The following is a 15,343-nucleotide window of genomic DNA, read 5'->3' as shown; positions in this document are numbered from 1 at the left end:
TACAAAATAATGAGGGGCATAGGTCAGCTGGACAGTCAATATCTTTTCCCAAAGGTAGGGGAGTCTAAAACTAGGGTACAATTTTGTCTTTTAAAAAGCATTTAGACAGTGACATGGGTAAGATGGGTATAGTGGGATATGGGCCAAATGCAGGCAACTGGGTTTAGCTTAGTGTAAAAATTGAGCGGAATGGGCTAAAGGGCCTGTTTCCATGTTGTAAACTTCTATGATTTTAAACTAAAATTCCCCATGAATTCACCACGTGGACTGCAGTGGTTCAGGGAGAAAGCTCCCGTTCTGATGGAAAGTTATTGATGTGCGAATGCTGACCTACCCAGCAACCCCCAAATCCCATTAATTGTTTTTTATCACCATAACGTTTGATAGGCTCACAGTATCTCTTCCTCTATATCCTGTGCTCTTTGATCAGATTTATTATTGTCACATGTCTTGATACACAGGGAAAAGTATTGTTTCTTGTGTGTTTTTCTGCCATCTCCAAGGCTCAGATTCTTAATCAACACTCCCACAGGAGATTCCCCCATTGGATCACCCTAGGAAATCCCTCAGGAGATTCCCCCATTGGATCACCCTAGGAAATCCCTCAGGAGATTCCCCCATTGGATCACCCTAGGAAATCCCTCAGGAGATTCCCCCATTGGATCACCCTAGGAAATCCCTCAGGAGATTCCCCCATTGGATCACCCTAGGAAATCCCACAGGAGATTCCCCCATTGGATCACCCTAGGAAATCCCTCAGGAGATTCCTCCATTGGATCACCCTAGGAAATCCCACAGGAGATTCCTCCATTGGATCACCCTATGAAATCCCTCAGGAGATTCCCCCATTGGATCACCCTGGGAAATCCCACAGGAGATTCCCCCATTGAGTCACCCCAGGAGATCCAAGTCGAGACTTCCTCATTGGATCACCCTAGGAAATCCCACAAGAGATTTCCTCATTGGATTAACCCAGAAGATTCCCCATTGGATCACCGCAGGAGATCCCATACAATTTCCACAATAAGGTCAATAGGATCCAGTAGATCATATCGACACGGAGATCATCGGGAGATCCAGTGGAGCTGCGCCAGATTACCAGTCGATCCCCTCTTACCTGCAGGCTCAATGCGATTTGGCGAATGTAAATCAGGTTCAGATCCTCCAGAATGCGGATAGTTTCCTCCATTGCTGCGGCTGGTGGGACTTTCACCCCCTCATCTCCCCGGAGCCCCGACACCGGAGCCCAGACGCTCCGGACTCTCTCTCTCCCAGTTTCTCTCTGTCTCTCTCCCCTCCCTCTCTCCTCCCACACCCTCACATTCATTGAGTTCCAGCTGTACATTGCTGACAGGAAGCCCAGTGTCTGAATCCAGCCCCTCAGCTGGTGCTGGAGGCCCTTTGGCTCAGACACACACTGCAGCACACAGGCTTCATTCAGCTACTAAAAGCACCAAGTGTTTCAGCCTCACCATCAATGTCAAGTTCAACTTCTGCCTGCTTCACATTCCTTGCAAATTATCAGCGTTTCATCCACCTCCGGCTGGCTGGTGCCAGAGAACAATCTGCAGCAAGAAAGAGGTTAACCACTGCCCCTTGGCAAACCCACCATCCAATCCTCGGGCACTGAGCTCCAGAGACTGCACATTCTCACAATCTACTTATAGCACACATGGAGGCTGACTGTGTCCACGTCAATCCTCTGCAGCAGTAATGCAGCCAGTCCCACTTTCCCTCTGCAATGTTTATATCTTAAGGTACAAACCAGAGGAACAAACAAACCCAGAAATAATAACAGCAAAGGAGTAGTGAGGAGAGTGACTGGAAACCAATCTTACAAACAAATCAAAAGAGAAAATAGAAACTATTACAATGCAGGAAGAGGCCATTCAGCCCATCATGTCTGCACCAGGTCTCCAAATGAGTACACCATAGAATCATACTGTGTAGAAGAGGCCCTTCAGCCCATCAGGTCTTCACCTATATGCTATAAACACCTGACTTCCCATATAGTTGGATATAAATTGTCCCATTGGGAAGACGCAGCATGGGTCCATGAAGGGAAGAACATGGAAGATCACGGGACTGGATGGAATGCATCCCAGGGTTCTGAAAGAAATGGCAGAGGTGATAGCGGATGCCTTAGTGATTATTTACCAAAATTCACTGGACTCCGGGGAAGTGCCAGAAGATTGGAAAACGGCTAATGTTACGCTGCTGTTTAAAAAAGATAGCAGACAAAAGGCCGGGAATTATAGGCCAGTTAGTTTAACGTCTGTTGTTGGAAAAATGCTAGAATCAGTCGTCAAAGAAGAGATAGCGAGGCACCTAGAAAAGAATGGTTCGATCAAGCAGACGCAGCATGGACTCGTTAAGGGGAAGTCATGTTTAACAAAGTTATTGGATTTCTATGAGGATGTGACTAGTGCGGTAGACAGAGGGGAACCGGTGGATGTGGTGTTTTTAGATTTCCAAAAGGCATTTGATAAGGTGCCTCACAAAAGTTTGCTGCAGAAGGTTAGGGGGCATGGAGTTGGGGGTAGGGTGTTAGTGTGGATAGAGGATTAGTTGTCTATTAGGAAGCAGAGAGTTGGTATCAATGGGTGCTATTCTGTTTGGCGGTTGGTGACTAGTGGAGTGCCGCAGGGATCGGTGCTGGGGCCTCAACTGTTTACCATTTATATAGATGATCTGGAGGAGGGGGCTGAGTGGAGGGTGACAAAATTTGCTGATGACACGAAGATGAGTGGAAAAGCAAATTACGTGGAGGGTGTGGAAAGTCTGCAGAGGGATCTGGATAGGCTAAGCGAGTGGGCGAGGACCTGGCAGATGGAGTATAATGTTAGCAAGTGTGAGGTTATCCACTTTGGCAGGAATAATAGTAGGAGGGATTATTATTTAAAGGGCGAAAAGCTGCAGCATGCTACGGCGCAGAGGGACCTGGGGGTCCTTGTGCATGAGTCGTAAAAACCCAGTCTGCAGGTGCAGCAGGTGATCAAGAAGGCGAATGGAATGCTGGCCTTTATAGCGAGGGGGATAGAATATAAAAGCAGGGAGGTCTTGCTGCAACTGTACAGGGCACTGGTGAGGCCACAACTAGAGTACTGTGCGCAGTTTTGGTCACCACACTTGCGGAAGGATATTTTGGCCTTGGAGGGAGTGCAGGGAAGGTTCACTAGGCTGATGCCAGAGATGAGAGGTTTAGCCTATGAGAAACGATTGAATAGACTGGGTCTGTACTCGTTGGAGTTTAGAACGCTGAGGGGGGATCTTATAGAGACTTACAGGATAATGAAGGGGATAGATAGGGTAGTGGTACAGAGATTCTTCCTGCTTAGAAAGAATAGCAGGACTAGAGGGCACAGCGTCAAGATAAGGGGGGGGAAGCAATTCAGATCAGAGTTGAGGAGGAACTTCTTCACTCAAAGGGTGGTGAATCTCTGGAATTCTCTGCCCATTGAAGTGGTGGAGGCTGCCTCGCTAAATATATTTAAGTCACGGGTAGATAGGTTTTTGATAGGCAAGGGAATTAAGGGTTATGGGGAGAAATCAGGAAAGTGGAACTGATCCACTTCAGAACAGCCATGATCTTATTGAATGGCGGGGCAGGCTCGAAGGGCTAGATGGCCGACTCCTGCTCCTATTTCTTATGTTCTTATGTTTGACTAATTTGGTGGAATTCTTTGAGAACATTACATGTGCAGTGGACAATGGGGAACCTGTGGATGTGGTGTATCTGGATTTCCAGAAGGCATTTGAAAGGTGCCGCACCAAAGACTGCTACATAAGATAAAGGTGCACAGTGTTATGTGGATAGAGGATTGGTTAACTAACAGAAAACAAAGACTGGGGGTAAATGGGTGTTTTTCTGGTTGGCGATCAGTAACTTGTGGTGTGCCTCAGGGATCAGTGTTGGGACCACAATTGTTTACAATTCATATGGATAATTTGGAGTTGGGGACCAAGTGTAGTGTGTCAAAATTCACAGATCACACTAAGATGGGTGGCAAAGTGTGCAGAGGATGCTGAAAGTCTGCAAAGGGATATAGATCATCTAAGTGAGTGGGCAAGGGTCTGACAGATGGAGTACAACGTTGGTAAATGTGAGGTCATCCATTTTGGTAGGAATAACAGCAAAATTGTCTATTATTTAAATGGTAAAAAAATTACAGAATACTCCTGTGCAGAGGGACCTGGATGTCCTTGTGCAGGAATCTCAAGAAGTTGGTTTGCAGGTACAACAGGTAATTAAGAATTTTGTCCTTCATTGCGAGAGGGATGGAGTTTAAAAACAGCGAGGTTATGTTGCAGCTGTATAAGGTGCTGGTGAGGCCACACCTGGAGTTACTGTGTACAGTTTTGGTCTCCTCACTAGAGAGGGTGCAGAGGAGATTCAGGAGTTGAGAGGGTTCGCTTATGAGGAGAGACTGAGTAGACTGGGGCTATACTCACTGGAATTCAGAAGAAGAAAGGGAGATCTTATAGAAACACACAAGGTTATGAAGGGAATAAATAAGATAGAAGCAGGGAAGTTGTTTCCACTGGCAGGTGAAACTAGAACTAGGAGGAAGCAGATTTAGGATTGAGTTGAGGAGGAACTCAGGAGGTTCATTTTGGCAGGTCAGATAGGATGGCAGAATATAATATTAATGGGAGGATTCTTGGCAGTGTGGAAGATCAGAAGGATCTTGGGGTCCGAGTTCATAGGACCCTCAAAGCAGCTGCGCAGGTTGAAGCTGTGGTTATGAAGGTGTATGGTGTACTGACCTTCATCAATCGAGGAATTGAGTTGAGGAGTCGAGAGATAATATTGCAGCTGTATAAGACCCTGGTCACACCCCAATTGGAGTACCGTGCTCAGTTCTGGTTGCCTCATTACAGGAAGGATGTGGAAGTCATAGAAAGGGTGCAGACGAGATTAACAAGGATGTTGCCTGGATTGGAGAGCATGCCTTATGAAGATAGGTTGAGTGAGCTTGGCCTTTTCTCCTTGGAGAGACAAGGTCTTATGAGGAAAGGCTGAGGGACTTGAGGTTATTTTCATTAGAGAGAAGAAGGTTACGAGGTGACCTAATTGAGGCACACAAGATGATCAAAAGATTGGATATGGTGGACAATGAGATCCTTTTACCTCAGACGGTGGTGGCTAACACAAGGGGACATAGCTTTAAATTAAGGGGTGGTAGTTATAGGATGAATGTCAGAGGTAGGTTCTTTACTCAGAGGGTATAAGGGCGTGGAATGCCCTGCCTGCAGGAGTTGTGGACTCGCCAACTTTCAGGGCATTCAAATGGTCAGTGGACAGGCACATGGATAACACTGGGATAGTTTAGGTTAGAGGGTCATTAGATTGATTCCACTGGTTGGCGCAACATCGAGGGCCAAAGGGCCTGTACTGTGCTGTAATGTTCTATGTTCTAAGATGTTGAGAGGTATTGATCGAATGGATAGCCAGAGGCTTTTTCCCAGGGCTGAAATGGTTGCCACAAGATGACACAGGTTTAAGGTGCTGGGGAGTAGGTACAGAGGAGATGTCAGAGGTAAGTTTCTCACTCAGAGTGGTGGGTGCGTGGGTGGGCTGCCAGCAATGGTGGTGGTGGCGGATTCGATAGGGTCTTTTAAGAGACGTTTAGATAAGTACATGGAACTTAGTAAGATCGAGGGTTATAGGTAAGCCTAGTAATCTCTAAGGTGGGGACATGTTCGGCACAACTTTGTGAGCTGAAGGGCCTGTATTGTGCTGTAGTTTTTCTATGTTTCTAACTTACAAAGAGTTGTGAATCTGTGGAATTCCCTGCCCAGTGAAGCAGTTGAGGCTCCCTCATTGAATGTTTTTAAGCCAAAAATGGTTACATTTTTGAACAGTAAAGGAATTAAGAGTTATGGTGAGCGGGTGGGTAAGTGGAGCTGAGTCCATGAAAAGATCAGCAAGTCGTGGGGGTTACAGATAGTGTGACATGAATCCAAGATCCCGGTTGAGGCCATCATCGTGTGCGAAACTTGGCTATCACAGAGAATGCTTATCCGAAGATCAGAAGCTGAATGCCCGTGAGCGCTAAAGTGACTGTTGAAGGACTTGCAGTGGGGAACACTTTAACTGTCACAGACATCTGGCCTCTGATCTTCAGGTAAGCATTCTTCAAGGTGGCCTTCAGGACACAAGACAATGCAGAGTCGCTGAGCAGAGACTGATAGCCAAGTTCCGCACACGAGGATGGCTTCAACTGGGATCTTGGGGAAAGAAGTTAGAACATTACAGCGCAGTACAGGCCCTTCGGCCCTCGATGTTGCGCTGACCAGTGGAACCAATGTAATGACTCTCTAACCTAAACTATTCCAATGTTATCCATATGCCTACCCACTGACCATTTGAACGACCTTAAAGTTGGCGAGTCCACAACTGCTGCAGGCAGGGCATTCCACGCCCTTACTACACTCTGAGTAAAGAACCTACCTCTGACATCCATCCTATAATTACCACCCCTTAATTTAAAGCTATGTCCCTTCATGTTAGCCATCACCATCCGAGAAAAAAGGCTCTCACTGTCCACCCTATCTAACCCTCTGATTATCCTGTATGCCTCAATTAGGTCACCACATAACCTTCTTCTTTCTAATGAAAACAAGCTCAAGTCCCTCAGCCTTTCCTCATAAGACCTTCCCACCATACCAGGCAACATCCTGGTAAACCTCTTCTGCACCCTTTCCAATGCCTCCACATCTCTCTTATAATGCGGCGACCAGAACTGTACACAATACTCCAAGTGCGGCCGCACCAGAGTTTTGTACAGTTGTAACATGACCTCACGGCTCTGAAATTCAATCCCTCTACCAATAAAAGCTAACACACCGTACGCCTTCTTAACAACCTTATCAACCTGGGTGCCAACTTTCAGGGAGCTATGCACATGTACACCGGGATGTCTCTGCTCGTCAACGCTACTAAGAGTCCTTCCATTAGCCCTATATTCTGTACTCCTGTTATTCTTACCAAAGTGAATCACCTCACACTTTTCCGCATTAAACTCCATTTGCCACTTCTCAGCCCAGCTCTGCAGCTTATCTATGTCCCCCTGCAAACTGTAACATCCATCCTCACTGTCTACAACTCCTCCAACTTTGGTGTTGAACTTTGGTTCATGTCACATGATCTGTAACCCCCCACGACATGCCTGGGCTTGCAAAGTCTCACTAACTGTCCAGTCTGGAGACAATACGTATCTGTCTAACCTGTGCTTAAAGCTGTCTGCATTCATATTGTCTGTACCTTTAAGACTTGATTACCTCTAAAGATTCACATTCCAGCAATTATTTTGTAAATTGAGTTTGTGTCTTTAAATGTCCTGTTTGTGAACTGAAACCTCACTTACCTGATGAAGGAGCAGCGTTCCGAAAGCTAGTGGCTTTTGCTATCAAATAAACCTGTTGGATTTTAACCTGGTGTTGTGAGACTTCTTGTTGTTGCAATTGTACAGGGCCTTGGTGAGGCCACACCCAGTGTGCAGTTTTGGTCTCCTTTTCTGAGGAAGGATGTTCTTGCTCTCGAGGGAGTGCAGTGAGGGTTTATCAGGCTGATTCCGGGGATGGTGGGACTGATGTATGAAGAAAGATTGACTAGGTTCAGATTGTTTTCGCTGGAGTTTAGACAAATGAGGAAGGAATTTCAAACAGACTTATAAAATTCTAACAGGACTAGAGAAGATAGTTGCAGAGACGATAGAGGGGTAAGAAGCAGTCAGAGCAGCGATCCCCCGAGGCTGTTCCTCTCCAAAACAAGCACTCTGTTTTGGATGCTGTTGGGGAGGAAGACTCAATGGGGGTAAGCCATGGGGTACAGGTCTCGGGAGTAGAGTCTGTCCCTGATGCTCAGGTGGGAAGAGGGAAGAAGAGTACAGGATTACTGATTAGGGATTCCATAGTTAAGGGGACAGATAAGAGAGTCTGTGGGAACGAGCGAGACTCACGGTTGGTATGTTGCCTCCCAGGTGCCAGGGTCCGTGATGTCTCTGATTGAGTGTTCGAGATCCTTAAGGGGGAGGGGAACCAGCCCCAAGTCGTGGTTCATGTAGGCACCCATGACATGGGTAGGAAAAGGGACGGGGATGTAAGACAGAAATTCAGGGAGTTAGGGTGGAAGCTTAGGGCTAAAACAAACAGAGTTGTTATCTCTGGTTTATTACCTGTGTCACGGGATAGCGTGGAGAAGAATAGAGAGAGGGAGAACATTTGAACTCGTGGCTAAAGGGATGGTGCAGGAGGGAGGGTTTCAGATACCTGGACAATTGGGGCTCATTCTGGGGTAGGTGGGACCTCTACAAAAGGGATGGTCTGCACCTGAACCAGAGGGGTACTAATACCTTGGGGGGAAAATTTGCCAATGCTATTCAGGGGGGTTTAAACTGATTCAGAGGGGGGATGGGAACCTGAATTGTAGCTCCAGTGTACAGGAGGTTGAGAATAAGGAGGTCATGGACAAGGTTTCTAGGTCACAGCAGTGTATTGGCAGGTGGGAGGGTGGCTTGAAGTGTGTATACTTTAATACTAGGAGCATACGCAATAAGGTGGATGAACTTGCAGCCTGGATTGGTACCTGGGACTTCGATGTTGTGGCCATTTCAGAGACATGGATAGAACAGGGACAGGAATGGTTGTTGCAGGTTCCGGGTTCAGATGTTTCAGTCAGAGCAGAGAAGGTGGTAGAAGAGGGGGAGGCGTGGCATTGTTAGTCAAGGACAGTATTACGGTGACAGAAAGGACGTTTGATGTGGACCTGTCTATTGAGGTAGTATGGGCTGAGATTAGAAACAGGAAAGGAGAGGACACCCTGCTGGGAATTGCTTATAGGCCTCCAAAAAGTTCCAGAGATGCAGAGGAAAGGATTGCAAAGATGATCCTGGTTAAGAGCGGAAGTAACAGGGTAGTTGTTATGGGGGACTTTAACTTTACAAATATCGATTGGAAAACTATAGTTCAAGCACGTTAGAGGGGTCAGTTTTTGTCCAATGTGTGCAGGAAGGTTTCCTGACACAGTATGTAGATAGGCCAACAAGAGGTGAGGCCACATTGGATTTGGTACTGGGTAATGAACCAGACCAGGTGTTAGTCTTGGAGGTGGGTGAGCACTTTGGTGATAGTGACCACAATTCGGTGACATTTACCTTAGTGATGGAAAGGGATAGGCATATACCAAAGGGCAGAAGTTATAGCTGGGGGAAAGGTAATTATGAGGCTATTAGGTGAGATTTAGGATACATAGGGTGGAGTAGGAAACTGCAGGGGCTGGGAACAACTGAAATGTGGAGCTTATTCAAGGAGCAGCTACTGCGAGTCCTTGATAAATATGTACCTGTCAGGCAGGGAGGAAGTGGTCGAGCGAGGGGACCGTGGTGTACTAAGGAAGTTGAATCTCTGGTGAAGAGGAAGAAGGAGGCTTATGTAAAGATGAGACGTGAAGGCTCAGTTAGGGCACTGGAGAGTTATAAATTAGCCAGGAAGGAGCTAAAGAGAGAGTTAAGAGGAGCTAGAAGAGGACATGAGAAGACTTTGGCAGATAGGATCAAGGAAAATCCTAAAGCTTTCTGTAGGTATGTCAAGAATAAGAGATTGGTCAGGGCAAGATTCGGGCCTGTCAGAGACAGCAGTGGGAAATTGTGCGTGGAGCCTGAAGAGATAGGAGAGGCACTGAATGAGTATTTTTCTCCAGTATTCACGCAGGAAAAAGTCAATGTGGTCGAGGAGAATACTGAGCTACAGGCTTTTAGACTAGACGGGATTAAGGTACATAAGGAGGAGGTGTTAGCAATTCTTGAGAGTATGAAAATAGATAAGTCCCCTGGGCCGGATGGGATTTACCCTAGGATTCTCTGGGAGGCTAGGGAGGAGATTGCAGAGCCTTTGGCTTTGATCTTCATGTCGTCATTGGCTACAGGTATAGTGCCAGAAGACTGGAGGATAGCAAATGTTGTCCCCTTGTTCAAGAAGGGGAGTAGAAACCATCCTGGGAATTATAGACCAATGAGCCTTACTTCTAAATCGATTAGGGATAGTCAACACGGTTTTGTGAAGGGTAGGTCGTGCCTCACAAACCTTATCGAGTTTTTTTGAAAAGGTGACCAAAGAGGTGGATAAGGGTAAGGCAGTTGACGTGGTGTATATGGATTTTAGCAAAGCATTTGATAAGGTTCCCCATGGTAGGCTATTGCAGAAAATGCAGATACATGGGATTGAGGGTGATTTAGCAGTTTGGATCAGGAATTGGCTAGCTGATAGAAGACAGAGGGTGGTGGTTGATGGGAAATATTCAACCTGGAGTTCAGTTACAAGTGGTGTACCTCAGGGATCTGTTTTGGGGCCACTGCTATTTGTCATTTTTATAAATGACCTAGATGAGGGTGTAGAAGGATGGATTAGTAAATTTGCTGACGACACCAAAGTTGGAGGAGTTGTAGACAGTGAGGATGGATGTTACAGTTTGCAGAGGGACATAGATAAGCTGCAGAGCTGGGCCGAGAGGTGGCAAATGGAGTTTAATACAGAAAAGTGTGAGGTGATTCACTTTGGTAAGAATAACAGGATTACAGAATATAGGGCTAATGGAAGGACTCTTGGTAGTGTCGACGAGCAGAGAGATCTCAGTGTACGTGTGCGTAGATCCCTGAAAGTTGGCACCCAGGTTGATAAGGTTGTTAAGAAGGCGTACGGTGTGTTAGCTTTTATTGGTAGAGGGATTGAATTTCAGAGCCGTGAGGTCACGTTACAACTGTACAAAACTCTGGTGCGGCTGCACTCGGAGTATTGCGTACAGTTCTGGTCGCCGCATTATAAGAAAGATGTGGAGGCATTGGAAAGGGTGCAGAAGAGGTTTACCAGGATGTTGCCTGGTATGGTGGGAAGGTGTTATGAGGAAAGGCTGAGGGACTTTAGGTTGTTTTCATTGGAGAGAAGAGGTTAAGAGGTGACCTAATTAAGGCATACAAGATGATCAGAGGGTGAGAGCCTTTTACCTCGGATGGTGATGGCTAACACGAGGGGACATAGCTTCAAATTAAGGGGTGGTAATTATAGGATGGATGTCAGAGGTAGGTTCTTTACTCAGAGGGTAGTAAGGGTGTGGAATGCCCTGCCTGCAGCAGTTGTGAACTCGCCAACTTTAAGGGCATTCAAATGGTCAGTGGATAGGCATATGGATAACATTGGAATAGTTTAGGTTAGACGGTCATAAGATTGGTTCCACTGGTCGGCGCAACATTGAGGGCCTAAGGGCCTGGACTGTGCTGTAATGTTGTATGTGTGGGTCCAGAACCAGGGTGTCACAGTCTGAGGATACAGGGTAAACCATTGAAAACAGCAATGAGGAAACATTTCTTCACCCAAAGAGTGCTGAGTCTGTGGAATTCATTACCACAGGAAGTAATTGATGCCAAAACATTGAATGTATTCAAGAGGCAGCAGTTGGGGCCAATGGGATCAAAAGTTATGGGGAGAAAGCAGAATGAGGCTATTGAGTTGGGTGATCAGCCATCATACTAATGAATCGCGGAGCAGACTTAAAGGGCTAAATGGTCTTTTCCTGCTCCTATCTTCAATATTTCTGTGTTACATGGTTGAGAAACAAGGAAGCTCATAGGCAGCAGTCTGGACAAATAATAAATCAAATCAAATTCTCTCCCTCTCTTTATCTCCTTCTTTCTCCCTCTCTATTCCTCCCCCTTCCTGACTCTCTTAGTCTCTTCTTTCTCACAGAAAATTACACTTTGGCCCATCGAGTCTGCACCAACACATGAAATGCCTGACCTAGTCCCACTTGCCAGCACTTAGTCCATAGCCCTGAATGTTAGGATGTGCCTAGTGCTCATCCAGGTACTTTTTAAAGCATGTGAGACATCCCGCCTCCAGCACCCTCCCAGGCAGCGCATTCCAGATCCTCACCACCCTCTGGGGAAAAAGGTTTTTCCTCAAATCCCCGAAACCTCCCACCCCTCACTTTTAACTTGTGTCCCCTCGTAACTGACCCTTCAACTCAGGGGAACAGCTGCTCCCTATCCACCCTGTCCTCAAAATCTGGAACACCTCAATCAGGTCCCCCTGTCTGCTCTGCTCCAGAGAAAACAACACAAGCCTATCCATCCTCTCTTCATAACTGAAGCCCTCCAGCCCAGGCAGCATCCTGGTGAACCTCCTCTGCACCCCCTCCAGTGCGATCACCTCCTCCCTATAATGTGGTGACCAGAACTGCGCACAGTCCTCCAGCTGTGACCTCACCAAAGTTCTATACAGCTCCATCATGACCTCTCTGCTTTTGTAATCTATACCCTGATTGATAAAGGCGAGTTTGCCATATGCCTTTTTCACCATCCTAGTTTAAGGTGATAAGGGAGAGATACAAAAGTGTCCAGAGAGGCAATTTTTTCACAGAGGATGGCAAGTGTCTGGAATAAGCTGCCAGATGTAGTAGTAGAGGCGGATATAATTTTATCTTTTAAAAAGCATTTAGACAGTTACATGGGTATGATGGGTATCGAGGCCAACCTTTATACCTCTATGACTCTATGAAGCTGCCATTCCACCTTCAGTGATCTATGGACAAACACGCCAAGGTCCCTTTGTTTTTCAAAACTTCCTACTGTCAGATCTTTCATAGTAACTTCCTTGTCAAATTACTCCTTCGAAAGTGCATCACCTCACACTTTTCAGGGTTAAATTCCAACTGCCACTTATCCGCCCATTTGACCATCTCGCCAAATCTTCCTGTAATCCAAGACACTCAAACTCAGTGTCATCGGCAAACTTACTGATCCTACCCCTACAGAGTTATCAATGTTATTTATATAAATGATGAACAATAGGGTTCACAGCATGGATCCCTGTGGTATGCCACTGGTCACTAAAATAGACATCTGTCACCAACCTCTGTCTCCCTGCTGCTAAGTCAATTTTGAATCCACCATGTCAGATTACCTATCTCCCTCGTGCATTGGACATCTTTCTCTCTTTCCCAGCCTCTCTTTTTTCTCCTTCTCTCTCTTTATAGAACCATAGAATTCTAGAATTTACAGTGCAGAAGGAGACCATTCAGCCTAATGAGCCTGCATCAACAACGATCCCACCCTGATCCTATCCCTGTAACCCCACATATTAACCCTCCTAATCACCCTGACACTAAGGGGCAATTTACTGCAGCCAATCAACCATTTTTGGACTGTCTCTCTTTCTCCCTCTCTGTTTATCTCTCGATTTTCCCCTCATTATTTTTAATCTCTATTTTCTGTCTGTTCTCTATCACCCTCTCTCTCTATCTTGTCTCTATCACTATATTTCTCTCTACACATTCTCTCTCTCTGTCTATCTCTGTCTCTATCACTCTCTCTGCCTATCTTGGTCTCTATCACTTTCTCTATCACCCTTTCTCTATCTATCTCCAACTCTATCACCCTCTCTATTTCTCTCTCTCTTTTCTCGATCACCCTCTCTCCCTATCTCTGTCTCAATTTCCTCTCTCTCTCTATCACACTATTGCCCTCTCTCTATTTCTCTCAATCACCCTCTCTGTCTTTCTCTCTCTATCCCTGACTCTTTTATTATTTTCTCAATCACCCTCTCTGTCTCTCCCTATTCTCTCTATGTCACCGCCTCCCTCGTGCGCTCTCTCTCTCTGTCTCTTTATCTCCCTGTCCCCCTCCATCTCCCTCTCTCCCTGTCTCACTCTCTCCCTCTTAGTGGGTCCACTGTTATTTTTCATTTATATTAATGATTTGGATGAGAATACAGGAGACATGGTTCGTAAGTTTGCAAATGACATTAAGATTGGTGGCATGGTGGACAGTGAAGAAAGTTATCTCCAATTGCCAAGGGATCTTGATCAATTAGGCCAGTGGGATGACGAATGGCAAATGGAATTTAATTTAGACAAATGCAAGGTGCTGCATTTTGGTAGGTTGAACTCAGTTAATGGTAGAGTGTTGGGAAGTTACACACTAACTAAGCCTCAAGATAAAGGGGGGGCGGTTTAGAACGGAGTTGAGGAAGAACTTCTTCACTCAAAGGGTGGTGAATCTCTGGAATTCTCTGCCCGTTGAAGTGGTGGAGGCTGCCTCGCTAAATATTTTTAAGACACGGGTTGATGGGTTTTTGATAAGAGAGGGGATTAAGGGTTGTGGGGAGAGGGCGGGAATGTGGAACTGAGCCACGACAGATCAGCCATGATCTTATTGAATGGCGGGGCAGGCTCGAAGGGCTAGATGGCCTACTCCTGCTCCTATTTCTTATGTTCTTATGAATTTCAGGAAGGATACTAATAAGGTTGAAAGAGTGCAGGGACTTGAGAAGCTAAGTTACAGAGAAAGATTGAATAGGTTAGGACTTTATTCCCTGGAGCATAGAAGAATGAGAGGAGATTTGATAGAGGTGTATAAGATTTTGATAGGTATAGAGAGAATGAATGCAAGCAGGCTTTTTCCACTGAGGCTAGGGGAGAAAAAAGCAAGAGGGCATGAGTTAAGGGTGAAAAGTTTAAAGGGAATATTAGGGGGGGCTTCTTCACACAGATAGTGGTGGGAGTGTGGAATGTGCCGCCAGGTGAAGTGATAAATGCGGGCTCACTTTTAGCATTTAAGAAAAGCTTGGACAGGTGTGTGGAGGGATATGGTCCAGATGCAGGTCAGTGGGACTAGGCAGAAAATGGTTCAGCATAGCCAAGGGCCAAAAGGCCTGTTTCTGAGCTGTAATGTTCTATGGTTCTAATAAAGAGATCTCGGGGTACATGTTCATAGCTCCTTGAAAGTGGAGTAACAGGTGGACAGAGTGGTGAAGAAGGCATTCGGCATGCTTGGTTTCATTGGTCAGAACATTGAATACAGGAGTTGGGACGTCTTGTTGAAGTTGTACAAGACATTGACACAGCCACACTTGGACTACTGTGTGCAATTCTAGACACCCTATTATAGAAAGGATATTATTAAACTAGAAAGAGTGCAGAAAAGATTTACAAGGATGCTACCAGGATGTGATGGATTGTGTTATAATGAGAGGCTGGATAGACTGGTTCTTTTTTCTCTGGAGCGTAGGGAAATGAGGGGTGATCTTATAGAGGACTATAAAATAATGAGGGGCATAGATCAGCTCGATAGTCAATATCCTATTCCCAAAGATACGGCAGTCTAAAACTAAAGGGCATAGGTTTAAGGTGAGAGTGGAGAGATACAGAAGTGTCCAAAGGGGCAATTTTTTCACACAGAGGGTGGTGAGTGTCTGGAACAATCTGCCAGAGGTAGTAGTAGAGGTGGGTACAATTTTATCTTTTAAAAAGCATTTAGTTACATGGGTACGATGGGTATAGAGGAATATG

At 45.9% G+C, this 15,343-nt stretch overlaps 2 protein-coding genes across 2 annotated transcripts in view; one reads left to right on the top strand and one right to left on the bottom strand.

Annotated features, from left to right (window-relative positions):
- rtknb (rhotekin b) overlaps positions 1-1,189 on the bottom strand; it is a 177,418-nt gene extending 176,229 nt beyond the window's left edge. Inside the window, exon 1 of the mRNA XM_080183009.1 lies at positions 1,118-1,189. Within this exon, the coding sequence (XP_080039135.1) occupies positions 1,118-1,189 (72 nt within the window). The remainder of the gene's footprint in view (positions 1-1,117) is intronic.
- fbxo41 (F-box protein 41) overlaps positions 1-15,343 on the top strand; it is a 451,090-nt gene that overhangs the window by 63,150 nt on the left and 372,597 nt on the right. The gene's annotated exons all lie outside the window — the stretch shown is intronic.

This window comes from Carcharhinus amblyrhynchos, unplaced genomic scaffold (genome assembly GCF_965287045.1).
Source record: "Carcharhinus amblyrhynchos unplaced genomic scaffold, sCarAmb.v2.hapA chromosome_115, whole genome shotgun sequence".
NCBI lineage: Eukaryota > Metazoa > Chordata > Chondrichthyes > Carcharhiniformes > Carcharhinidae > Carcharhinus > Carcharhinus amblyrhynchos.
This window is presented reverse-complemented; position numbering and strand designations above follow the sequence as displayed.